Raw genomic sequence first — 27,080 nt, forward strand, 5'->3', positions numbered from 1 at the left:
TTTGTAGTGGAGGCTGCCACGCTATGTATATATTTATTTAATAAAAATTTCTTGCTGCCTAGGCAGCAGGAAATTCCTGCAGCATGGTATGTGGCAGCCTCAAAGGCTGTCACGCCATGTATATATTTATTTTTTATTATTTGGTTAATTAACAAATTTGGCTTATTTACTTTTTAAATTAACAATAACAACTCTTTTGTTACTAAAGAAACAAACAAATGGAAGAAATCAATAACCTAAAAATTTATTTTCTTTTGAAATCAACATAGGGATTTACATTGAAATCAAAATTTGGATATTATGTTGAATAGGAGAGGCAAGAATAGTTTTTCCTATTTACATACTTATATCTGTTAAATTCATGTTTTCCAAGTGACAAACATGAACAAACTTGCAACACAAATATTTGTTTGGATTATATTAATTTATTTGGCTTATATAGCTTTTTCTAACTCAAATTAATTGAAATGCTAATTTGAAATTTTGCACTAAATCTATCAATTTCCTGCTCAAACTTATAGAACCATCACCAAAATGATAATTAGTGACATTAATTTCATGCAACAGCAGCACAGCACTGCATTTGTTATATGTTAAATAATAGAATGGGATTAACAAAAAAGTAAATGATTCATAGAATAAACGAATGTATGAACTTGGATCGGTGTAAGTTATATAAAAAAAAGGCTTAATCACCAAAAAAAACCTCACCTTTTAGCCCTTTTTCAGTTGCACCCTGACGTTGCAATTTTATCAGTTGCACCCAAATTCGCACCTTTGGGTTTCAATTCCACCCTCAAAATCAAATTGGACTTTTTTCACTCGGAAAAAATTCATAAAAACCCTTATAAAGTACTCGTTTGAACTCTAATCCACATAAAAAGTAAAAAATAGATGATTTATTTTAACTTTTTTCAAATGAAAAAGAGATTAATTTAGTACTTGAGGGTCGAATTGAAAACCAAAGGTGCGAATTAGGGTGCAACTGACAAAATTGCAACGTCAGGATGCATTTGAAAAGGGGCTAAAAGGTGAGGGGTTATTTGGTGATTAAGCCTAAAAAAAATGTTAATAACCATGGTTTTGTTCATATATGAAGAGTTTATGTTGGTTCATAAATGAGGATCCGGCAAATGTTGTTGGTTTGTTGCTGTAATTTATTTGTTACTTCAGTAATAAAGGAGTGATTATTGTTAATATAAAAAGTAAAAAAGCTAAATTGGTAATTAACCAATATTAAACTGGTTAATTAACCAAACGATGAAGAATTAAAATAAGCATGAATCTGCAGCATGGTATAACACATGGAAGGTAAAACTGACAAGTTAGACAATTTAAGGAGCTTCCGCCTTCCAGTTTGAAAGGGAAATTAAAAATTAGGTTTTCTTTTTTTAGAATACAAAAATTAGTTAAAAAAAGAGATGGTTAACCAAACTGTACTAAATGAATAGTTGAGTGTCCTCAGAAAATTAATACAAACTCAACGTGCAACACGCAACAAAACGTTCAACGTTTCGCTCGTTTAATATAGGCTTAAGGTCTGAAAAACTACCGACCTTTCAAATTTTTTTCAATTGCACCCTCACCTTGTAATTTCTTCAATAGCACCCTATTTCGTATTTTTGGCTTTCAATAGCACCCCGACCTTGTAAAACAGTCAATTTTACCCTATTTTTTATTTTTGACTTTCAATAGCACCATAAATCATCAAATTAAACTCATTTATCGAGAACTTATTTGATTTTTTTTTTAAGTTAAAGGACTTGTTTAAAAGTGTCCAATTAGAAAAAAGTATGATTTCACCTTTAAATTTAGTTTTTTTGAAATTTTTCATCCTTATAGTAATCAAATCATCTAATTTTTTTAATTTAGAGTGTTATTGAAAGCCAGAAATACAAAATAGGGTGCTATTGAAAAAATTACAAGGTGAGGGTGCTATTGAAAAAAACTTGAAAGGTCGGTAGTTTTTCAGACCTTAAGCCCTTTAATATATTAATTAGCAGAAATAATGATATCCAAAACTATTTTTTTTATATAACTTAATAGCTTATTTTTAATTTATTTTGTTCTAATTATTAAACTTAAATTTTATTTGAAGAAGTGGTTTTTGACAGTCGCTTGATTTTATTTTCTTTAATCGAAGTATGTATAATTTGGCTTAAAAAAATTCTCAAAATGAAATTCTGCATATGTGACAAGATTTCAAAATTGCAAAATCTGACTACCTCGTGTCATTTTTGGCCAGAAAACCTAATCTCAAATAACAATAAATGTTAAAAATTAAAATAAAATAAATTAAAATTTTGTCATCAAAATAAAATAAACCGATTGTTATTAAATATCATCATATCAATCACTCGAATTTTCTTTAATAGTCCCACTTCTAATTAATCTATAAATAGGGGAGAAGAAGCTGGAGAACAATCAGAAGAAAGAAGAGTAAGAGAAAAATAATGGAAAGTGTTATGAAACCAATTCGAATAATGAAAAATGATAGAGAGGAAGAAGATGGTGGAGAACCATTGAGTCCGATGTCGCGGCTATTTCACAAGCCTGATTCCAACGTTTACATCATTGCCATGTTAGGGTTCGCTGCGCCGATCAACCCAGAGGTTGTCAAACACCACTTTGCTCACACATTCGCTAAGCACCCTCGTTTCTCTAGTTTGCAGGTAAACAATGCAGACTTACTTTCATGTACAAAATTTATGTTTATACTGTACTTTTGCATCTGTGAAGTTTGGTTATCAAATTTCGAAACGTAATTTAATTAGTCACTTACCATATTGTGCTTTTAGCGACTCCAACCGTTCTTTTATACCTATGTGGCAGCCGTATTCTGAAATTGCGAATTTGAGATTGAAAAAGTAAAAAGATAAAAGGATGTGAGATGTCTCCATTAGAAAGGAACAAATTTTTTGCTTCATGTTTCAATTTTATATATTAAAACTGCAATTCGTGTGAAAATAATATAAAAATTTAATTTTATTTCAGTTGATTAGTTACCTCATACTTATTGATCTGATATAATGACCAAGTGAAGCATATATATATATGTTGTCATGTTGTTGATCGTTAAATCATTCGCTATTTTTAAATATGGTGTACATCATGCACATCAACTTATTTTGATCGGACAAATTAATTTGAATACTTTGATTTGACATAAAAGTTACAATTTCGGTATAATTTGATAGAAATTAATATTTTGATACAATATAAAATATATGATAAAAGTTAAGTATCAGCTAGCAGGGCGACTTATTTCATTCTCATATTAATTAATGCAACAATGAACTATGGTATGAGCAGGTTGTGGACGAGAAACATGGTGGGGAGTTGAGACGGGTTAAAACAGAAGTAAACATAGACAACCATGTAATAATTCCAAGGCTCGATCCAAACATGGACTCTCCGGACAAGTTTGTCGAAGATTATGTCTCTAACCTCAGCAAAACCACAATCAGTATGTCCATCCCTTTGTGGGATTTTCATGTCCTGGAAGTGAAAACCTCTGAAGCCGAAGCCACCGCGGTTTTACGAGTTCACCATTCCATTGGTGATGGCATATCTCTCATGTCTCTTTTGCTTTCTTGTTCTCGTCAAGTATCGGACCCTGAATCGCTTCCGACCATTCCGACTGCACGAAAATCAAATCGGAGCAAGAAAAATAACGAGTCTTTATTAGGGTTTCTGCGTTTCTTGTTGATCAAGCTAGGGTTGCTAGTGCTTCTGTGTTGGAATACTGGTGTGGATGTGGTGATGTTTGTGTTAACCTTTTTTTTCTTGAATGATACTGAAAACCCACTTAAAGCTCAAAAGCTTGGACCTTCTGCTAGGAGATTTGTTCACACAACATTATCTTTTGATGATGTAAAGTTGGTCAAGAATGCCATGGCTGTAGTAAGTTCCCTTTACTACTTTACGTGCTTTAATTCGCACCCGTCTCACATCAATATATATTTTAGGTTAATTTTTAAAAAAATCATGAATTTTACACGAAGTTTCATTTTAATTATGACCTTTAAAAATTGTCATTTAAAGGCACGAACTTTCATTTTATTTCAAATCTATCACCAAAGTAAAATTCGGTGTATTTTATCTGACTAAAAATTCCTAATCCTAGATACTCTAACTGAAAGATAATAAAATTTGATGTTGATTAATAACTTAGGTCTTTCGTTAATGGTTTAGTGAAGAACAATAAAAATACACTGAAATGATGAATTTGAAACAATATGAAAGTTCGTGCCTTTAAATGGCAACTTTTAAAGGTCATGATTAAAATGAAACTTCGTATAAAGTTCGTGATTTTTTTAAGAATTAACCCTATATTTTATCTACTATGAAGAAGAAAAAAAATCACCGAAGTAGAAGTGTGCAAAAACCGACCGAAAATGAAAAAACTAACCAGACAAATTTGGTTTGATATTGTAAAATAATTTCGCTTATTCACTTTGGTTTGGGTTTGGAACATAAAAAATATTCATTCAGTTTTCATTATAACCGAACAGAAAAATCAAACCAAACCGACAAAAAATGACCGAACCGACCGTTTCGGATCTCTATGAAAAACTTACCTTTTTAGAACTTCGATGCAGTTTAAAAAAAATCTCGATTCGGTTCGTTTCGGTTCAGCCGAATGCCCCTACTTTGAAGGAGTTGTAGCAGGTTACTTTAACAAATTATTAAAGTAATAATTAAATTAAAAAGGATATATAATAGTAATAGTTTATTAATAAAATAATAATATTTTTATAAATCATTATATTAATGTAGTAATAGTACTTTAATTAGTATTCCAATAATTAAATCCTAGTTTTAATAAAGAAATAAATATTTTAATTTTATAATTAATAAGAATATGATCATAAAATTTGATAAAAAAATTATATTTTCCTTACTTTTATTATATAATATAGATATAATGAAATTAGTAAAAGAAAATGAATATGAAAACAATTACCTAGAAATAATATAAAATGACAAAGGTAAAAGTGGAACAATAACTACTAGGTAGATTTTCGTATAAATAATAAAAATTAAATATTCAATAACTTTATTATAACATGTTTAGAAACATGGTGAACACATTTTGTTTTTGTTTCAGACTGTGAATGATGTGTTGGTAGGAGTTACACAAGCTGCTTTGTCTCGTTATCTCAACAGAAAGTATGGTAAGTAGTACTCACCAACTCATCATACTTCTATAATTGATACAAAAATCTTGTTTAGTATTATGGTGAAATTTTGATTTCGAACTCTCATACAATTTCATGTTTTTTAAGCTGTTTTTTAATAGAGAATTCATTAGTGATTTTATTAGTGCTTTGGTTTTATTTATTATGATGATTGATGATTTATTTTCAGTTTATCATTTTAGTAAAAGAAAATGGACTTCTTATCATTTCAGTTTATTTTACATAATCGAAAAAAATTATGTGTATGTTAAGAGAATGTTAACTTAGTTGAGATGTTTTGTTGTATTTTCTAATTACTCTTTTTGATTAACTAAAAACTATATGGCAGGTATGTGTAGGGATGAAAATGACGATGGAAGTAGAGTAAAAAACAATTTGCCGAAAAATATTCGTTTCAGAGCATCTTATGTTGTGAACACACGTCCGTTTTCAAAAATCCAAGTGAGTAAACCGAATTTACTTATTGTTTAATTTTTTCTGTCATTTTAAATTTTTAAAAATTTGCCTATTAAATTTTAATTTTGTTTTTAGCAGGAGATTTTCGATTAAAAAACCTATATATCGGCCGAATTTTACATTTTTTTCTAAAATTTGTCATGTATGCATAATTGACCTAAGAAACTTCAAGATAAAATAAAATTAACTATAAATAATAAGTTTTCAGGAAAGAATAAGTAGAAAATGATTATCACGTGGAAAATTCCGGCTGCTACATATGCATTTTAACTGAAAAACCTCCGTTAAAATAAAATTAAAATTCAGTAATCAAAACTAAACGAAGTAAAGTGCGGTCACCAAATTACAATAAACCAATAACTTGGATATCTCAAAAATCAATTATTCGGATTTTTGCACATGCAATTTCATATTCTCAATTTAATAGTAAAAATATTTTTATATTTAAAATTAATTGAAATAGACTTTTGAAGATATGATTAAAGAAGGGTCAAAAGCGAAGTGGGGAAACCATATATCTTCTATACTATTCCCTTTCACCATTGCACTGCGAGATGATCCGTTAGATTACGTACGTGATGCTAAGCTTCATTCCGATCGAAAGAAAGCCTCTCTGGAAGCTAAATGCACTTATTTCATGGCTAGGCTTCTTCTCAAATTTTACCCCACCATGGTACTTTTACTCTTATCTTTCTCTATTTTACTTCATTATTATATTTGTTAATAAATAATTTATCATAAATATTAATCTTTGTTAGTTATTTTTTTTTTTTGAATAAATGATGGGTATATTAGTTCGATCACAAAACGTGATTGGCAAAAGCCTTGAGAAAGGCAAAGAAAGTCAAGCATATTTACAGAAAAAAGATAAATTGCGATACACTTCAGTTCCTGAGTAAGTAAACTCATGATTGTTATCCTTGTAAAACTCCATTACTTTGCAAACCGACATAAAAACAACCGAGTCCACCTCCGTTGATTCATTCTTGAAAACTCTCTTATTTCGAACGTTCCACAACTCCCAAACACAATGGAACGAAATTGTTTGCGATAACCCACGAAACCGTTTAAAGACCATATCATCCCAAAGGTAAAAGAAATCAATCAAAGAGGCCGGAAGAACCGAGAGAATGTTACACATGTTAAATAGTTTGGACCAAACTAACCAAGCAAAACGACAGTGAATGACAATGTGCATGCTATCCTCATCATGAGAACAAAATGAACAAGCCAAATTATCAAAAGAAATAATACCTCTGCTGGCAAAAACAATGATAGAGGATATTCTATTCCGTGCCAATAGCCATAAATAGAAGAGGATCCTTGAAGGAAGCTTGAATTTCTAAAAGAAAGAGCAAACAACTTCATCAGCAATTCGGCGATGACCTGCTGCTTGAATACGACGAGTTGCTGGTGCTGATTGACTTCGACGAGCTACTGCTGGTGTTTGAAGGTTACGAGCTGCAGCAGAAAACTAATTTGACCTGCTGTGTGATGAAGAACTGAAGCGAGAGAAGAAGGACTAGGATGGCGCACTGAGTTGCTAGGTGAACCCGTAGTAACCAGCGATTGCACCAAAATTCTAAAAAATGCTGGTCTAAAATTATTCTTTTGATACCAGCAAAAAAAGATCATGCTAATTAAGCACTAGAGCATGGTTTTGAAACTGATCCTGAAGGTTATCTAGCATATTCAATATCTCCCAATCTTAGACGACGATTCCAGCTGAAAGAATAGCAATCCCGCTCCCTATTGTATAGTTCAGAAACCAAAACATTTTCATCTACAACAAGACTAAACAACCTTGGATAAGCAGAAAAAGGAGCTTAAACGCCCAACAAACCGTATTTCTTGAAAATAGTGTTTTCTCCATTGCCCAAGCTAACAAATAGCCCTCCTTTAAAGTTATTCCAAATCTAACAGTTTCTCACACAAGGCGTAAGAACCCCATGCCAAAGATGAGAGAGTTTAGTTCTATTTACCGTCTAAAGATCACGCCATTGAGAAATTCTAGAGCTGTTAGAAACAGTCGTAAACCATAGGGAAAGTTTACTAACAGTCCTCAACTTCCAAATCCATTTCAGAAGAAGGGATTGATTCTTGATACGCAAAGGAGTAACATTTAGCATTAGACATTGATAGACAAACGTCATATCAAGCTACTTTACTTGAGCCCATATTATCCCCTGAACCACTCCACAAGAATCTTCTCATATTACGTTCAAGAATATTGATTACTGACTGCGAAATAGAAAAGGAACAAAGATAGTAAACTGGAAGGCTACTAAGGACAAATTTGATCAAGATAAGTCTTCCTGCAGAAGACAACAAAATTTTCTTTCTAAGAAGCTAGCTGAGAAGAAAAATTGTTAATTAACGGACTCCATAGATTAGCTCTTACCGGTTTGGCAGTCAGAGGCAAACCCAAGTAAACTATTGGCGAAAAATCAATTTTACAATTGAGAATACTAGAAGCTGCAACTAGAGAAGCACCATCAACATTCAGACCAATGATTGTCGATTTATTAAAGTTAATTTACAAACCCAATACCAATTCAAAAGCAACGAAAGGATACGTAGTGAATTCCTAATCATGCCAAGGTCATTAGGAACAAATAGCAAAGTGTCATTAGCAAATTACAAAGTAGAAATTGGTTCAGTATATCCGTCCAAATGAACACCGTCAATCAAACCCAAATTAATAGCTTTGGAAAAAATAGCCTTTAACCGCTAAGACAAATAACATCGGAGAAATTGGATCACCCTGTCTTATAACTCCACCCATATTAAAATTCTTGGAAAGACATCCGTTAATTAAAACTGATAGTTGAGTTTATTCGAAAAAAAGAAGAAATCCACTTGATCCAAACTTTGTCGAATTTCATCTTAGTGAGCATTTCCGAAATAAATTCCCAAGAAATAAAATGGAAAGCCTTCTTGAAATCAATTTTAATTAAGAAAACTTTAACTTTCCTGGTATTGACTTGGTGAATCAGTTCCGAAGCAATCATGTGGCAATCATGAATATTCCTTCCTTTAATGAACCCAAATTGGTTCTTTAAAATAATTGAAGGAAGAATAGGAGATAACCTGTTAGCCAAAACTTCAAAAAAAAGCTTGAAGACTCCGTTTATCAGACTGATAAGCCGAAAATATTTGATGTTTGAGGCTCCTTTCATCTTCGGAATAAGCACTAGAACCGTGTTCAACCTAGGAGGGAAATAACCTGTGCTGGAAAAAAGTTGAAAACAACTCCAAAATATCTTGTTTAATAATGCTCCAAGCTCTTTTATAGAAGAAAAAACTGAACCCATCCGGACTCGGAGCTTTATTTCATCACAATCCACTAAAGCTGAAAACATTTCAGCTTCGGTAAATCCAGTAATCAATTCAGCCGATTGAGTATGTGAAAGATGTTTAAGGGGCAGTCCCTCAATTAAAAAAATGACTTAATATTCGGCTTAATTGTATAAATTCTTGTAAAAAAGATGAATATTCAGCCTAATGTTATCCAGAATGCAGTAAGAACGGTTATCCGCCGAAATTTCGGTAATCAAATTGCTACGAGAGTGGACTGAAGCAATAATATGAAACAATTTAGTATTCTTATCACCATGTAAGTTCCAACTCAGCCTAGACTTTTGATGCCAAAGAGATTCAATTTGCTTCAAGACCATAGCAAATTCATCATGAAGGGCTGCCCATTTACCATATTTGAATCATATTTCTCCCCAAGATCCAACTCTGCTTCCAACAAACAAATATCAGTTTTTAAATAATCAAATTTGGTGTTTACATTACCAAAAGTATTCTTGTTTCACGTTTTGATAATCTTCCGTAATTCCCTTAGCTTTATCACCAAATCAGCCCTCGGAAATTGAAGTGAAATTGCCGTCCAAGACTCTTTTATCTTTTTTAGTTAGTTACTTTTTTTTAGAAAAACAATGGAATAAATATACATGTCTGACATCTATACTTATTTGGTTTAACTACATAAAAACACTTATTTCTTTTCATTTATATCTCAACCGTCTAAAAACGCCAATTTTGACCTTATTTTAAAATATATTTTAATTCTAGCCCATTATAAGATTTTTTTAAAAAACACAAAATGTGTCCAAATATTTTTTATTTATAGATATATCAACTTTTCTGTCTCGATAGAAAGATACTTATCAAAATTAGTTTATAATAATTCTCTCCAAGATGCAACCTTGCTTTCAACAAACAAATATCATATATGAAAAAAATTGAGAAAAAATTGTCTTTAAAAAAATTGACTAAAATTGAAATATATTTATTAAAAAAAAGTCAAAATTGAAGTGTTGAATAGTTTGAATATAAAAGAAAGAATTAAAAAGTTAGATATTTTTTTATTTAGATCTATATAAACTCGGTCTGAAAAAATCTTGTCTTTTTACTTTTGAATAGTACACATAATAGTTTTTTTACGAATAATATATATATTAAAGCCACGAAAGATGGCAAAAACCTTTACTCAAAGCTTTCTTATAAGAAGTGACACGCTCTAGGCGGCACACTAAAGGCTCAACTAGGAGGAAAGGCCAAAACGTCAAGGTCTTGAAAATAAAATACAAGCAGGATTTCTAAAAAAATCCAAACCCGAATACACAAAATTCCTATTACATGATTTGTAAAGAAAGATCGAATGAGAAAAACAACGAAAAATAACCACATCGATGTTCTTCTATACATTCTAAAAAATCCTCTCATCCTGCACTTTCAGATATCTCAAACCATGATAAAACCCAATAGCCGCCATAAACTCGAGTAAGGACCCTTAGGGATAATGAGATTCCATTGCAGCAAGAAATCCACAAAAGTATTAGGAAGACCACGAAACACCAACACTCTGCAACACAAAACACCAATATTTTCTTGCAAAAGAACAATAAATAAGAATATGCTCCTGAGTTTCAACCACTCCACATTTAGAACGAAGAGAGTTTTCTATATTAATAATATTGTGATTTGCAAGAAAATAAAGAGAAGGGAGACGGTTATGAACAGCTAACCAAAGAAAAAACTTCACTCGTGGAGGAGTTAGAGAATGCCACACAATTAAATAAGGATTTTTAGTACCCCTAAAATAACCTTTAGCTGCTCCAGGAACTGTCACCGAACCAAGTTTTTCAAACGAACCCTGCCCTAGCATTCTGTTACTGTTCAAAAGACCCTTCAAACCTGAATCATTCAAACCCTCCAATAATTGATCGTCCCGCCTCCGCTGCACATCTGCAGACCGTAGATCCACGCTGTCATCTTGACCTTGCATTTGCTGATGACGATTTTGCATACTCAGCTGCTGCACATTTCCACGCAACAAACCACTAGCCACTATGACTTCAACATTGTTACGCTAAGTAATAAAAGGAACAGCCCCCATCGTACTCGTTGCAATCAACTTACACAAAGAAGCCGGAGAATAAGTATCTGATTTGTCTTTCCAAATAACCTTGCTTGATCTCTCCAACTAAGGAACTAAACCATTAAAATAGCTTGAAATTCTCCAAGCAACAACAATTTGCTACCTCTCAACCGACGCCTCCATCGCCAATCCTCATTCCAAATAACATTAATAGAAGCATGTTTTAGATTTGAGAGCTTAAAAAGGTTAGGGAATATAACAAAAGTCGGACCCTCTGACATCCAAGGATCACGCCAAATTGAAATGGAATCACCTCTGCCAATTTTAAAATTAAGATTAGCAATAAAAATAGACCACACTTTTTGATCAATGCAACAAGTTTTCCGAATGCTTTTCCAGATATACGATAACTTTATGACATCACCGTTTATAAGGAAATCCCAATCCCTCACATTAGAATAACTCGAAGCTACTTTGTACCAAAGAGAATTATTACTATGAATCCTCAACTTCCAAATCCATTTAAACAACAAACTTTGATGTCTAACTTGCAAGTTAGAAATACCTAGCCCACCACTTCTAAAATCTTGACAAACAACCCTCCACAAAATTTTACTCAGAACCCGAGAACTAACATCTCCTTTCCAGAGAAAACACATCATATAGGATTCAAGTTATGACTGGATAGCTCTCGTCATACTAAAGATAGAAATAAAATACATCAGAACATAAATAGTACATATTTAATAAGCACTAACCTTCCTGCGGGAGAAAGTAAAGTTCCTTTCCATAAAGTCAAATGCGATTTGAAACGCTCCACCACGTGATCCCAATTGCCCACATTGAGCTTTCTGTTGTCAAGCGGAAGACCTAAATACTTGATAGGAAATGACTCAACCCTAAATCCAACCATCTCAACCGCTGCCAATAAATCAATCTCACTAATATTAATACCCATAATAGAGTTTTTATGGGAATTAATAGTTAGGCCCAAAATTAGCTCAAAACATCTAAGAATACATGTCAAATTCTTAACTTGTTCAATGTCGTAAGGAACATATAAAATGGTGTCGTCCGCGAACTGGAGCATTGCGATAGGATCTTGATTGGCAGAATAAGAAAATCCCTGAATTAGCCCCAATTCCATATATCTATCCAGTAAGCGCTTCAAACCTTCTACAACTATAACGAATAAATAAGGAGAAATAGGATCCCCTTGACTGCAATTTACCTTAATCGAAGTGGTAGCCGACAAGAAACAACATGACATCCAATCTAACCATTTAGCTTAAAACTTCATGCAACTCAACACAGATAACAAGTAGTCCCAACTAATGCTGTCAAAAGATTTCTGGAAATCAAGTTTTAACACAAGCAATTTTTTCTTATTCATTGACACCGCATGAACAAACTTATTAGCAATCATAGAGCACTCTTGAACACTTCTACCTTTAAGAAAGGCATGCTGCTTTTTGGAAATCACTTTGGACAACAACGGTGCTAACCTCCGGGAGAGAGTCTTGGTTAACAATTTGAACAACCGTTAACTAGACTAATAGGCCGATAATCCTTAATATTTGCTGAACCCGCCACCTTAGGAACAAGAACCATAAAAGATGTATTAATACCCTTTGACAAGATATTAAAATTGAAGAAGTCTGAAAAAAAATTCCAGAAACACATCATCGTATTATGGTAGTTAATTTTTAGTTAATGTATGATTATATAGTTATAACTAATTTTTAGCTCTAATATAAACATATTTACAGTAAAAGTACTACCTAAAAATCAATCATTAAGTCCTAGGCTAATAAGAAATTTATTTTATTTTATATTAATTCACTGTATTTTCTATGAAATTTATATACTAAACAGACTTGCGGCTTTCCAACACAAACATCAATTTGTTATTCAAATTTACCTGGTCCTCGAGAACAAGTCTCTTTCTGTGGATATCCACTAGCTTTTATAGCTCCATCTTGTTTCGGCCAACCCAATGTAAGCATACTGATTAATTCAATTTAATTTTTAATTTCTCTTTTCTTAACAACTAGCAGTTATAACTGAACTTCGAAATATACTATTCAATTTTTTATTTTTTTAAATAATATTTTATTTTGTGCATTAATGCATTAAAATAATTAAAAAAAGAAATCGATAAACGAAGTCTTAATTTTCTAACGACTTTATCATTATATTGTGTTATTATTTTCTTAGCTTTTACTGTCTAATTATATAATTTGGATTTTATTAAAATATTAAAGGCAGAAGATAACCTAATTCGGAATTATTCAAACAAACAGGTCTTTTTAATTTATTTTTGTCATTTAAGCCGTCAATATTTTTAAGTGGTGCAAATAAAGCAAACACTTAAAAAAAATTTCACAAAAATAACTAACAATGTAAAGGGCCAATTACTTAAAGTAAACTAAAAGAGTTTAAGTGTTTTTTTTAGAAAAAAAAAATTAAAAAAGCTTTTTTCATCAATTAAAAATATTGAGGCTTGGATGAGAATCAGTCTGTCTGAATGTTAAAGGTTTAGAGGTGTCATCTAATAGTTGAGACCCGTTCAGAAAACCTCATGAACCCTACACCAAAAAAAAATTAAGGCTCAAGTGGTTAAAGAAATCTAAAAGAGGTTATTTGTTTTTCAGAATAACTTGAAGAGTTATTTTATATCTTTGGCCAACATAAAATATTGTTAACTTTTTATGTAAATTTATTTATGGCAAAATAAATTCCCAGGTCCCTTTACTTTTCACTTTTTTTCCAATAAGTCCCTCTACTTCAATTTGACGTTTACAAGTTCCTTAAATTTCAACTTCATTGTTATTATATCATTTTCTGGATGGAATTTGGAGAGTGTAACATATTTTCCGTCATTGAGAGTGTGAAAAAAAATATATGATATTTTAACTTTTAGATAAAGTAAAAAATACCTTAAAATTCTTATATTTAATCTACAATACATTAAAATCCTTATACTTAGTCTACAAATTAAAATCAAACCTAATTTTTCTTAAAATATTTAATTGTATTGTTATAAATTTCTATATTTACAAATAATTAATAGCGTAGCATTAACTAATTAAAAAATTAATTTAACAATTTTAATTTATTTAAATGTTAACTTATATCGAATTTTTTTAATCCCCAAAAAACAAATTCGGCCAGCTACTACTTTCTGTGATGGCCTTCTCTCCTCCATTAATGGAGGAGAGACCTGGTCTCTTCTCCATTAATGGAAGAAACTGCTGGTTTCCTCCATAATGGAGGAAACCTTCTCGTTTCCTCCATTATGGAGGAAACAGCAGGTTTGTTTCCTCCATTAATGGAAGAAAACCAGAGGTTTCCTCCATTAATAGAATAAAGAAAGCCACCACTTTCAGTGGTTTTTAATTTTAAAAAAGGTATTGTTTGGTTTTTTAATTTTAGCCACATTATTTTTTTAATTTTAACACGTCATTATGTAATCTAATTTATTATTAACGGAAAATGTGGCACACTCTCCACATTCCATGTGTTTAGAAATTAAAATACAGAAATTCAAAAATGACAAATTAAAGTATAAGGACTTATGAAAAAAAATGAAGAGTAGAGGGATCTGAGGATGAGTTTGGCCATTATTTATCTCAACAACCAAAAGTTGATCTTTTATAAATAAAAAAAAACAACAGTTGATAGTTGGAATTTTTTTTTACAGGCATTGTTTGTTCACGTAGTGAGTTACGTGAACAAGATCAAAATAATATTAGCAGTTGACGAAACCATGATTCCTGATCCTCAACAACTCTGTGATGATTTTCAAATTTCTCTCAAGCTCATCAAGGATGCCACACCCTAATTACTGAAAAGTCTACTTCTGAAATTACCTAAATAAAGATGCATATGTCTCGTTAGTTGCTTTTATTAAATACTAAATGTAATTTATGTAAAATTAGCAAATTACATTGAATAAATGTTGCATGTTTCAATTGTCAACAACATAAATGTCAATCACAATTTTAAAATTTCCATATGATTTGTACCTCAGTTTCTTCTTTGAGCAATTATAATTATTAATAATAAAAAAATATCATTTGTGATAGATTTCTTTTTTGTTTCGATTTTTTCACAAAAATACCTATTTTAAGCTAAATGTTTATAAAATATACTCTAATCTTTTTTTCTCTAAAAATACGCACTTTTGGTAAATTATTGGTAGATCATTGGTACATAAATGGTAGATCATTGGTAGATTATTGGTAGATGTCGTATTTGCACAAAAAAAAGTTAAAAAAGGGTATTTTTGCAACAAGAAAAATTAAAGCGTATTTTCATAAACATTTCAAAATAAGCATACAGGATGTAATTTCCACTTTTTATTTTTGATGAAAGGATATTGTATTAAGAACTACAAGGAGTGGTTAAAAAAAGAACGGATACAAGATAATTTAAGTCACACTTAAGCAAGCGAAAAAAACTACCAAATCAAAAGAAAAGAATGTCTAAACTTCTATAAACGTCCTTGTCAGAATAAAAAAATCTAGGATGGAAAAATTTATAGAAGGAGACAACCTTATGTATAGAACACAACACAATAGAGCTTGCATTGGTTTCTTCATTACTAAAAATTCGCCTGTTATGTCCTTTCCATATATCCCAAGTACTTATAAAATAGCAAATAGACATCCAAAACTTTTTATGACTAATTCTTGCTAGAGCTGCCTAGTGAGTTTCGAATTGTGGAATCGAAGATGGAATCACCCAAATAATCCCGCAATTACCAATTAAAGAATTTCAAAGATTCCAAGAGGATTGATAATAAAGAAACAAGTGACTTGTATTCTGTCATTAAACAAACCCTGCATAACAACCAATCTTGATCAACCATGTTCCGCCTAAAAAAACAACCAATAGGTAACCTGTGACGTAACATTAGCCAGCTAATGAACATTCTTGGAGTTACCACAGTGTTCCAAATGAAGTCGAAGGGCCATTAAGCGAAATTTCTAATGATAATGAAAGTCTTTACAAAAGCTGCAGAATAATAAGGAGAATTCGTATTACCCCAGCTGAATTATCCAAAGAAGAATATGAGATGGCTACTACAACAAATAAAGCCCGAAGGAAAGACAATTATGTTGTTTACCCAAACAAAGATGACGCCTCCATTAAAATTTAGTCTAAGACCAAAGGATAACATCAAAAAAATAAATCGGCAGTAGCATCCCAATGTAAAGAGAAGATGAAAAAGTCTGGAAAAGAAGTAGAAAAACAACCATTATCCAACCAATTTTTAGTCTAGAAACGGATAGAAGAACTGTTAGCAACTTCACAGAGAGTTGGGATTTAAAGAAAACCCACAAGTCAACATTCTTTACACAAACATTAAAGATCCCTTTTAAATGTGTGACATTTTTTTGAAGCTGGAAAGTTGTAGATCTTGATAAGAGGATATCCCCGAGCCATTATTTGTCGCTGCCACCCATAAGCTGTTATAATCTAATTTAATCAAGTTCCAAATTCATTTATATAAAAGGTTATTGTTCATTAACTTAAAAGAAGGAACATTCCCCCCCCCCCCCCCCGAATCCTTACACAAAAGAATACTAAGTATGAATGGTCGGACAAGTGTGAGGCTAGTTTCCTAAAGTTAAAAGAGTGCTTGACGATAGCACCAATGTTAACTTTACCTGAAGGAACAGAGGGATCACAGTGTATTGTTATACCTCGAGAGTTGGATTAGGATGTGTTTTAATGCAGCATGGTCGAGTGGTAGCCTATGCTTCTCGACAGCTGAAGAAACATGAAGTGAACTATCCGACTCACGATTTGGAATTAGCGGCAATAAGTTTTGCACTAAAGATTTGGAGGCACTACTTGTATGGAGCAGCATGTGAGATATTCACGGATCATAAGAGTTTGAAGTACATCTTTGATGAACGTGAATTGAACCTTAGACAGAGGAGATGGTTAGAACTGTTAAAGGACTATAATTGTACTATTTAGTACCATCCAAGAAAAGCCAATATAGTGGCTGATGCCTTGAGCAGGAAATCTGCAGGCAGTCTTGCTCACATTACTGTTATGTGGCGAAGACCATTAGTACAAGAGGTTCAGAAATTGTATAACCAACGAGTTAAGTTTGAGATTTCAAACCTTGGAAGTTTGTTAGCTCAATTAAATATTCGACCAACATTGGATGATCGAATCAAGGAACTACAAGTTGTGGACCCTCAATTGAAAGGACTAATAGAAGGAGTTCAATAAGGAAATATTCAAGATTTTAGTTTTGTAATGGAACTTTAAGGCAGAATACAAGATTGTGTGTGCCAGAAATGGAAGGATAAAAACAAAAGATCATGGAAGAAGTCCATGGATCTACATATAGTATACATCCTGGATCAACAAAGATGTATCATGACATCAAGAAGATGTATTGGTGGAGTGGAATGGAAAAGGATATTGCGGAGCTTGTATCTAAGTGTCCGACTTGTCAACAAGTTAAGTTGGAACATCAACGACCATTTAGATTTTTGCGAGTTTTACCCATCCCATAATGGAAGTGGGAACGGATTACAATGGATTTCGTAGTCGGTTTGCCAAAAGCACAAAAAGGCTATGATTCTATATGGGTAGTTGTGGATCGTCTGACAAAGTGCGCTCACTTTATTCTTATTAAGACGACGTATACTGCGGCAAAGTTGGCACAATTGTATATTGACAAAATTTTCAATTTACACGGAGTTCCTGTGTCAATAGTTTCAGACAGAGGTTCAATTTTTACCTCTCATTTCTGGAAGAGTTTGCAAGAAGCATTAGGAACGAAATTAAACTTCAGTACTGCTTCTTATCCTTAGACAGATGGATAGTCTGAAAGAATAATTCCAACTCTCGAAGATATGCTTCGACTTTGCATTTTGGATTTTGAAGGAAGTTGGGATACCTACTTAATAGACCCTATGGGGTATGGCAAACCGGATTTTGAGTTATGAATTGGAAGATTAAAATTATTTAAAGCGGAAATAAGAATTTAAAAGAGGTTAAGAGTTTAGAGGATTGACACAAGAGATTTAGAGTGGTTCGGATAACAAAACGATCCTACTCCACTACTCAATCAAAGATTGAGATTTAGAATCCACTAAAAGAGATTCATAAGAAGTCTAAGCTAACTTCAAACTTAGTGCTTTATAGCTAAACACCAACTATGAGATTTTCCAAAGCTAATCTTTAACTTAGAAGGGTTGAGTTTTCTCAAAGCTAAACTCTAACTCACACTTGATTTTCTAAGACTAATCAAGAACCCACAATGATTTAGGAGTTTATAAGCTTACTCCAAAACTACAACAAAACAAATATGATTTAAAGTTGTGTGTTTGTTGTTTCAAGGTTTGAAAATCATTAACCTTGAAATATTGCAAATGAGTTTATATGTATACCCAAAGCAATCCCCACACAAAGCACTAACAAACAAAATAAATTTTGCATTCAAAAGAAATATCTCCCCCGAGATGGAAATATCACGGGCGAGATATTGTTTCAAGGTTTGAAAATCATTAACCTTGAAATATTGCAAATGGGTTTATATGTATACCCAAAGCAATCCCCACACAAAGCACTAACAAACAAAATAAATTTTGCATTCAAAAGAAATATCTCCCCCGAGATGGAAATATCACGGGCGAGATATTTAAATAAGTCAAAATCCTTCAACGACTAGTGTCACGTGTCAACGCTTCATTGGGTCTTCAAAAATATATCTGTTGGATCTTCAACGGTCTCATTTATCGCACCCGAGATCCATTCGTCGCACCCGAGATTCTTCCCTACGGTCGGCTAGGTTTGATAAGCTCAAATATCGCCCCCATGATATTTTGTGTCGCCCCCGTGATATATATCGCCCCCGAGATGAAAGTTCATCACGGGCGAGATATGCTACTAGATAGCTTGCAACTCAAAAACTCGATTTTTGCTAGAGAGCTCTGAATTGACTTCCAATTGTTCCTATGAGTTCCTATACACTAATAAACAATATTAGATCACTCATATTTGATTGTCAAAGTCAAAACAAAGGCGTTTGAAAGGACAAGGGTCCAACACTACTTACTGTTAGTAGAGTTCTCATACAACAACAGCTATCATTTGAGCATTGAAATGGCTCCTTATGAAGCTTTTTATGGACCTAAGTGTAGATCCCATATATGTTGGAATGAAGTTGGAGGACAGGAGCAGAGACTGTTTAGATTACCTCGGAAAAGGTACCATTGATTAGACAACAACTGAACACCGCTTTAGTTGACAAAACAGTTACGTACATTCCAAGAGAAAAGACGTAGAGTTTCAAGTTGAAGACTGTGTTTTTTTCAAAAAATCACCGATGAAAGGTGTAATACGTTTTGGCAAGAAAGGAAAGTTATCACCAAGGTATATGGGACCATACCCGATTATAGAACGTATAGGAAAGTTGCATATAAGTTGGAATTACCGATTGATATGTCACAAGTTCATCTGGTGTTTCATATTTCCATACTTCAGAAATATATATCAGATACAGCCCAGTTTTACAAACTTTTTTTAACTTTTATATTTTGATATCTAATTGGCCCGACATGGGTCCATTTCCCGGTTAATTTGGTCTGACCAGCTGGTTCTGTCCGATTTGAAATTAGGCTTTCTAAAAAAAAAATTACTGTTATTACCTTGAGGAAATGACATGGTGTACTCTATTTTTTAAAAAATTTTGTAAAAATGCCTCATAAAACTAAAGTGATCAAGCGCACGCCTTTTTAATTTTCCTTTTGCACTTCTACTCCTTTCTTCACCATCCATCATGTCCTTCACTTTTTCTCATCTTCATTTTTGTTCTTTGCCAACTCTACCTTCTTCTTCTTCTTTTTTGAATTATTTTTAAAGGTAAAAAACAATACACACTATCAATTAAAAAGGACTAAAAATTCCAAGAGTTTTTTAATTTATAATTTTTTATATTTTATTCTTTTTATTTAGCTTTTTAATATTTTTTATAAAATATCTATATTTTATTATTTATTTTACTTATAATATATATATATATATATATATATATATATATATATATGGATTTTTTACTAATTGATTTGAAATAAACATGTTATTGAAAAATTTAATCCATATTCTCGTTGATTCAAAAAATTGATTCGATCGTCGTATTTGAAAATACTTTTTTCTCATTTATTTCTCAATTGATAATTTTTCACTATGCTAGTAATTTTTTTATTTGATTGACTAGAAATGTATTTAGATATGTTCGTAGTCATTGTTCCTTTAATATTTTGAAAAATAAAAGATAAATAAAACTCTCTTAATTACTTAACGAGTGCAAATTGTACCTCGAAACGAATAATTACATAATTATTTATCATATATAATATTGATTTAATTATAATTAAAGAAATTAAACATTCATTTATTCATTCAAATGAATTTATAAATATCTGTTGGTTATAGAAATCAATAAAGACAAAATCTCATACAAAATTAACCAACGAGCAACTGACGAGCAACAGACGAGAAACCGACGAAAAACCAACGATCAACCAACGAGCAACTAATAAGTAATTAAAACTGGAATAAAATCAAATTTATTCGAAAAACGACTCTTTTTTTATTTATTTTATTAGTTTATATCCTATAAACGGTTTCTTTTAAAATAATTTATAAGTTTTATCTTTTAGTTTATCTATACAAAATTATTTATAATAATTTTTTTAAACTATATTCATTCATATTAGAGTTAGTATTCATTCATAATATATACAAATCTCAATTTCAAGATATTTGCATTCTAATAATAATATTAATAAAAACAATAAAAATATTGTTTATGAAGATATTTTTAAAATACGTTTTAAAAAATATTTTCTTATTCTAATATTATATAGATAAAAGGTTATATAAAATTATATAGATAAAAGGTTATATAAAATTAAGTTAAACGAAGTATCATGCGAAACCCTAACCCTAAACCGTTTCACCACCAAAACCACCAAAAACCCTACCCCTTTCGCCGGAATGCCAACTATTTCGGAAATAGAGTTGAGCGTCCTTACGATGAGAGCAACGGGAATGTTTCTACTCCAACACACGAAGATTCGGCTATCATATACTTTGAAAATTTTCCAAGTTCATGGAGATTTTCAGACTTGGAGAATGCGTTTGCAAAATACAAGGTATTTGGAAGAGTTACTCTTGCAAAAAAATTATCAAGGAGAGGTTGCAATTTTGGTTTCCTAAGGCCAGCAGGAAAGGAGAAGTTAGAGTGGATTATCGCTCAGCTGAACATGATAATCATTGGGCAATTCAGATTGAGAGCATTTCGATCGCGTTTTTCTGGAGTCCAACATGTTCCCCCTCCAGTTTTCAATAAGCAGTTACCCAAGTAACCGTTGGAGATTGTGAAGCCAGCATTCAGGGACAAAAGAAGCTACGCTGAGGTTATCTCTTCTGGGAATTCCTCTAATGAAGCAGACTCTATTATTTTGACTCAAAAGTTGAAATTAACTTTGGACAAGGAAACTGTTAAGGAAGCTAATAGAGATTGGTTGGAGAGATCAGTTGTGGCAAGGATCAATTCAGCTCAATCCTTATTGCAGGCAAAACTTTATTTGGTGTCGAAAAATATTTGTTTTGATGAGGTCTCTATTATGGGTGGTTGTTGGATTCTTATTTCTTTTGATTCTTATTTGGATGCGATGCATTTTCTGGCAACTAAATCTAAGGAATTATCTGAATTTTTTCATTCGTTCACTAAGGCGACTGACTTTAAAATTCCTACTTTTAGGATGACTTGGATATCTATTTCGGGAATTCCCTTAGCTTATTGGTGCCCAGAGGTGTTCGAAGAAATTGCTAATAACTTTGGGGAAACTGTGAAGATTCATCCTTTGGTGTATGTAAAGGATAGACTGGATTCAGGATGTGTTCTTATTTCAACTGTCAATGGGTGGATTAACGAATCCTTATCAGTTTATCTTGGGGATGTGCAATTCACTATTCATGTTTTTGAAGTTGATCAGCCGTTTTATTTCAGCAGAGGTGTTGAGTCAGACAATGATATTGGTTCTGAGGCGGATGATATTCAGAATGATAGGGTTGAGAATCCGGTTGATAGTCAGTTGCAGACACAGAATGATAATTTGGGTTGTTTGGAGGATGTTCAGAATTCAGGTATGCAGTCTGTTCTTCCTCTAGCTTTCTCTAACCAGGAGACAGTGCAGAATAGCTTGCCTGTAGCTATAGTTTCACCGGAGTCAGTTATCGAGTTGGGGAAGAATCCTTCAAAGAAGACAGTTTTAAGATTAAAAAGACCACACAAACTTATCTTGACAAACGGTAGTCTCAAATCTTACTCAGATCCTCAGGTATCATCGGATAAACAGGCTTCAATGAATGATGTCGAAAACATGAACAACTTGATTATTTCAGCGAAGGATAAAGTTGTAGAAGGTTTGTTCGACGAGGCTTTGAAAATTTGGGATGTGGGACATTCTCTAGGTTTTTTTCATAAAGATTCGATAGCGGAAGCAATGAAACATCTCATTAGGAACATGGAAAAAGATCTAGAGAATCAGCAACTTTAAGGGTTTTGCTATTCAAGGCTTTATTTTTTTTTATGTCGATGCCTTTTAACTTTATTTCATGGAATTGCAGAGGAGGTTTACTGAACTCTAGAAAGCAGTGTTTTATTCGTAATGTGGTCAACAAAAATAATCTTTCGTGTATCGGGTTGTTGGAATCCAAAAGAGAAGTTATTGATATTTTTTTGGTAAGGAAACTTTGGCCTAACTTAGATTTTGATATTTGTTGGGTTCCGTCGGTTGGGGCTTCAGGAGGGTTACTGATTATCTGGAATACGGTTCTTTTAAGCAATACTTAAGTTTTAAAAGGAGGTCGTTGGATTTGCATAGATTTCGTTTTCAGCTCTTATTCTATGCGTCTTTTGCTCATTTATGCTAGTAACATTGCTGCGGAAATATCTTTACTTTGGACAGAGCTGCTTCCCCTTACTGTTTTTTCTGGTTTGATGTTTTTAAGTGGGGACTTCAATGAAATTCTTGAGCCTTCGGAACGTTTGAATTGTGTTAGCTTTTCTCCATCCATGATCGCATTACGTGAGTTCTTGAATGAGTCTGAGATGATTGATGTTCAGTTACAAGGTCTCACATTTACTTGGAGGAATTCTGCCTCTCGTTCTAGAATCGATAGATGTTTTGTTTCTACGCAAGTTACCAATACTTGGAGGAATCTCAAGTTGTCTGCTCTTCAAGGGGGAATGTCTGACCACGTTCCCATTCTGTTTCAGTCTGATCTTAAAATTGACTGGGGACCGAGGCCATTTCGTTCTATTGACGCATGGTGGGATCATGAGGATTTCAAAGACTTTGTTTCTTCTTCTTGGGAGGTTATATCTTCGGCAGAAAATAATCCTTCTGTTGTTTTTAAGTTGAAGCAGCTGAGATGGAAGATTAAACAGTGGAATGAGGATGTTTTCGGAGATCAAAATAAGAAAGTGGCCGATCTTTCTGCTGAAATTTTTAGGCTGCAATCTGTGTCGGATTTAAGGACTCTAACTGATGTTGAAACAGCTCTCCTGGGTAATTGTAGGTCTGAGTTGTGGAAGGCAGAAAAAAATATTGAGAGCTTGTGGATTCAAAAGGCTAGATTGAAATGGTGTATTCAAGGTGATAAAAATACTAGGTTCTTTCATAATACAACCTCATTACATTACCGTTATAATCTTATTACGGCTGTTTCGGTGGGGGATTCTACTTTCACTGTTCCGGCAGATATAAGGACACAAATTCATTCTTTTTATTCATCGTTGTTTGATAAATCACATGCGATCCCCGTCAATTTGTCAGGCCTTGTGTTTAAACAGCTCTCTCAATCCCAATCTGCTACTCTTATTCGGCCATTTCAGGAATTAGAAATTCACTCTGCTCTTACTTCTTGCGGGGAGAATAAAGCGCCGGGCCCTGATGGTTTTAATTTCTTCTTTTACAGACGTGCTTGGCCGTTTATCAAAGATGTTTTTTGGAATTTTTCGATTGTTTTTACAGACAAAACGTAATTCCTAAGGGTGTAAATTCTTCATTTATTGTCCTTATTCCTAAGGTGCATGGCAGTACAAACATCAATGATTATCGACCTATAAGTTTGATCAATGGAATTTATAAGGTGCTTTCTAAATGTCTGTCTACCAGGTTAGCCCCCTTACTTCCTTTTTTAATTTTGGATCATCAGCAGGCGTTCATTAAAGGGAGGAATATCATGGACTGTTCCATGATTGCAAATGAATTAATTCATTTTGCAAAAAAAAGAAATGACAAGCTTTTAGTCCTTAAACTTGATTTTCATAAGGCTTTCGATAGCTTGGATTGGAATTACCTATTGAATGTTATGAAATCAATGTCTTTTCCTGCGAAATGGATTGAATGGATGTCAATTTGTTTATCTTCTGCTTTCACTTCTGTTCTTGTTAACGGAAGTCCAACAGATCCAATTCAGTTAAAAAGGGGAGTTCGCCAGGGAGATCCGATTTCTCCTTTTCTTTTTGTTTTGGCAGCAGAAGGTCTGAAATCTATTTAAAAAAATCGGTTGATCTTGGTCTGATAAAGGGGTTTAATTTTTCGGGTTCTTCGGAACCAATCTCTGTTCTTCAATTTGCAGATGATACTATTATTTTCCTTCCTTATGATTTGGCTGAGCTGCATAATTTAACTCGCATTCTCCGTTGTTTTGAGCTAATCTCAGGTCTGAAAATTAATTTCCACAAGAGCTCTATTTTGGGAGTTAATGTTTCATAAGAGGATTTGACATCAGCTTCTTTGGTGGTTGGCTGCCGTGTGGAGTATTTCCCTTTGAAGTACCTCGGTTTACCGTTGGCAATTAAGCGTATCCCAGTTTCTATGTGGGATACTGTAATTCAGCGTTTCAAATCTAAGTTGGCACTCTGGAAAGGTTCTTTGCTTTCTCCTGCAGGTCGGTTAGTTTTGCTAAAATCAGTCCTTTTCAGCATACCTGTGTACTTCATGTCTTTGTTAGCTATGCCAGTCAATGTGCAAATAGAACTTGAGTCTTATATGAGGTGATTTCTTTGGAAAGGGTCAACGTCTTCTCGGGTATGGTGTAAAATATCTTGGAATGTTGTCTGTCAAGAATTCAATGCAGGAGGTTTGGGGATTTGTAATCTAAAATTGAGGAATCAAAGCTTATTATTTAAATGGATATGGAAGCTACGCACGGCTAATCAAAATTCGTTATGGTTTGAGGTTATTTCAGCTTGCTCTTCGTTAGAAAGCTGGAATAATCTTCTTAATGGTAACGTCAGTCAGATTTCATTTGTTTGGAAAGGAATAAGAAAGTGTTGCTGTCTTGATGTCATGGTTTGGCAGAATTTTGTTAATAATGTGAGATTCATAATTGGCAATGGAAATTCAACGTCGTTATGGCATGATAATTGGGTAGGGACCGGGACTGTTGCAGTTCTTTATCCACGCCTATTTCAGCTATCAAACATGAAGATGGCCACTGTTGGAATGGTGCATAACACTGGCTGGAAATGGAGAAGGAGATTAAGGCTTGCGGAAGCTACATCTTTTGATGACTTGCAGCGGCTGTACTTGAGTAAGCTTCAAGGCCGGCAAGCAGGTGATGATGACTTATGTGTTGGGTCTACATCAAAAGGATTTTCAGCTACTAGTATGGTAACAGTTCTGCGCAACTGTTCTAGTTCTTTAGCGGGTTTATCAGCAGCGAGTTCAAATCAGTTGGACGGTTTCAAGTTGTGCTGGAAATAAGAGGCTCCTCCGAGAATAAAATTCTTTATATGGACAGCTTTACATAATATCATTCCGTCTCTAGTTTTTCTGGCTTCTCGGAGGATTATCATTAACGGTAATGTTCATTGTGGTGAAGGTGAATCTATGAATCACATTTTTTTGCATTGTTCCTTTGCAAGGAAATTATGGTATTTGGTCTTTCAAAGTTTAGGAGTTGCTTGGGTATTGCCTTGTACGTTGGAAGATTTCTTGTTACAATGGACAGCTATTATCCCTTCAGGGGTTTGCACAAAACTTTGGATTACGACTTGAATGGTCTTTATTTGGGAGTTGTGGAAATGTCGGAATAGGAGAATTTTTGATAACAAAGACTCTTCTTTGTTGGACGTGGTCTTTCGTAGCTTTACTTGTTCGGTGGTCTATTTCAAATGCTTTCATCCCTCTTTTGTTTACTCGGGATTAGATTTGTATAGGAATTCGGATAGCATTTTTTTCTCCTAGCTTGTGTTTCCTTCTTTAGAGTCGTAGCCTTAAATGGCGTAAGCTCTTGTAGTAGTTCTTTTGCCTTTTGTGGCTTTTTATAAAATTTAAATTCATAAAAAAAAAGATAAAAGGTTATATATTTTATATTTTATAATTTTATTATATATGTAAACATCAATATTTAAATGTTTTGAACTAATACAAATGATGTTTATTGTTTAAAAATAAAAAATTTAATATAATAAATAAATTGTTGAAAATAATAATCGATATCTTCATAAAAAAATTGATATATAATAAATAATTAGCTTATTTGTTATTTTTATCTTTGTGAAAAATCTAAAGAGTTCAAAAAAATATATAATACATAAATTTGTTAGGTGACTTAAAATTTTAAGTTTCCTTTAAATAATGGTTTTGTTTATTTTATAAATTAGCAACAATAGAGAACATATATGTCAAGACGAATAAATGTGATGTAGGCCATTTATTTTATTAGTGAAAGTCTTTATATATAAAAAGAAGTGTAATTCTTTAATTGTCCAAAGGATAACAAAAAAATAGGAATTATTTTTTAAATATAAATTTTTTTTATGTAGACTTAGTCTACCACGTCATCCGTATAATAAGTCAATCATATTATAACACCTTAAAATGAGGGTATTTTTATAATTTCGTTTGTTATTTACATACACTTTTGAACAATAATATTACAAGAATACCCTCATTTTAATGAGGTGTTATGACATG

General features: G+C 32.7%; 2 protein-coding genes across 6 annotated transcripts; both read left to right on the forward strand.

Annotated features, from left to right (window-relative positions):
- Nucleotides 1-2,357: 2,357 nt before the first annotated feature.
- Nucleotides 2,358-15,078, forward strand: LOC126661832 (wax ester synthase/diacylglycerol acyltransferase 4-like). 5 transcript variants are annotated; one of them, XM_050355707.2, is made up of 7 exons: nucleotides 2,364-2,672; nucleotides 3,313-3,903; nucleotides 5,111-5,177; nucleotides 5,530-5,642; nucleotides 6,121-6,330; nucleotides 12,922-13,044; nucleotides 14,750-15,078. In XM_050355707.2, the coding sequence occupies exons 1-7, from the start codon at nucleotides 2,454-2,456 to the stop codon at nucleotides 14,888-14,890; spliced, it is 1,464 nt and encodes a 487-aa protein (XP_050211664.1). In that variant the 5' UTR covers nucleotides 2,364-2,453; the 3' UTR covers nucleotides 14,891-15,078. The 5 variants fall into 5 exon arrangements, with proteins under 5 accessions (XP_055960013.1, XP_050211669.1, XP_050211665.1 ...); XM_056104038.1 differs by lacking the exons at nucleotides 12,922-13,044; nucleotides 14,750-15,078 and adding an exon at nucleotides 6,453-6,832 and having other exon boundaries at nucleotides 2,358-2,672; XM_050355712.2 differs by lacking the exons at nucleotides 12,922-13,044; nucleotides 14,750-15,078 and adding an exon at nucleotides 6,839-7,301 and having other exon boundaries at nucleotides 2,359-2,672.
- A 2,312-nt stretch (nucleotides 15,079-17,390) lies between these two features.
- On the forward strand, nucleotides 17,391-20,343 carry LOC130014952 (uncharacterized). The gene is made up of 5 exons (XM_056104109.1): nucleotides 17,391-17,504; nucleotides 17,595-17,743; nucleotides 19,164-19,286; nucleotides 19,336-19,481; nucleotides 20,297-20,343. Exons 1-5 carry the CDS (start codon nucleotides 17,391-17,393, stop codon nucleotides 20,341-20,343), a joined length of 579 nt encoding a protein of 192 aa, XP_055960084.1.
- The last annotated feature ends 6,737 nt before the right edge of the window (nucleotides 20,344-27,080 follow it).

The sequence above is a fragment of the Mercurialis annua genome, linkage group LG8 (assembly GCF_937616625.2).
Source record: "Mercurialis annua linkage group LG8, ddMerAnnu1.2, whole genome shotgun sequence".
Lineage (NCBI taxonomy): Eukaryota > Viridiplantae > Streptophyta > Magnoliopsida > Malpighiales > Euphorbiaceae > Mercurialis > Mercurialis annua.

Excerpts from the sequence above, each read along its gene's own strand:
- LOC126661832 (XM_050355707.2), top strand. The coding sequence starts at position 2,454 with ATGGAAAGTGTTATGAAACCAATTCGAATAATGAAAAATGATAGAGAG. Across the intron at positions 3,904-5,110 it reads TCAAGAATGCCATGGCTGTA|ACTGTGAATGATGTGTTGGT; the intron begins GTAAGTTCCCTT and ends TTTTTGTTTCAG. Across the intron at positions 5,178-5,529 it reads TTATCTCAACAGAAAGTATG|GTATGTGTAGGGATGAAAAT; the intron begins GTAAGTAGTACT and ends ACTATATGGCAG.
- LOC130014952 (XM_056104109.1), top strand. The coding sequence starts at position 17,391 with ATGGAAGAAGTCCATGGATCTACATATAGTATACATCCTGGATCAACA. Across the intron at positions 17,744-19,163 it reads GCGGCAAAGTTGGCACAATT|CTATCATTTGAGCATTGAAA; the intron begins GTATATTGACAA and ends ATACAACAACAG. Across the intron at positions 19,287-19,335 it reads TTTAGATTACCTCGGAAAAG|TTACGTACATTCCAAGAGAA; the intron begins GTACCATTGATT and ends TTGACAAAACAG.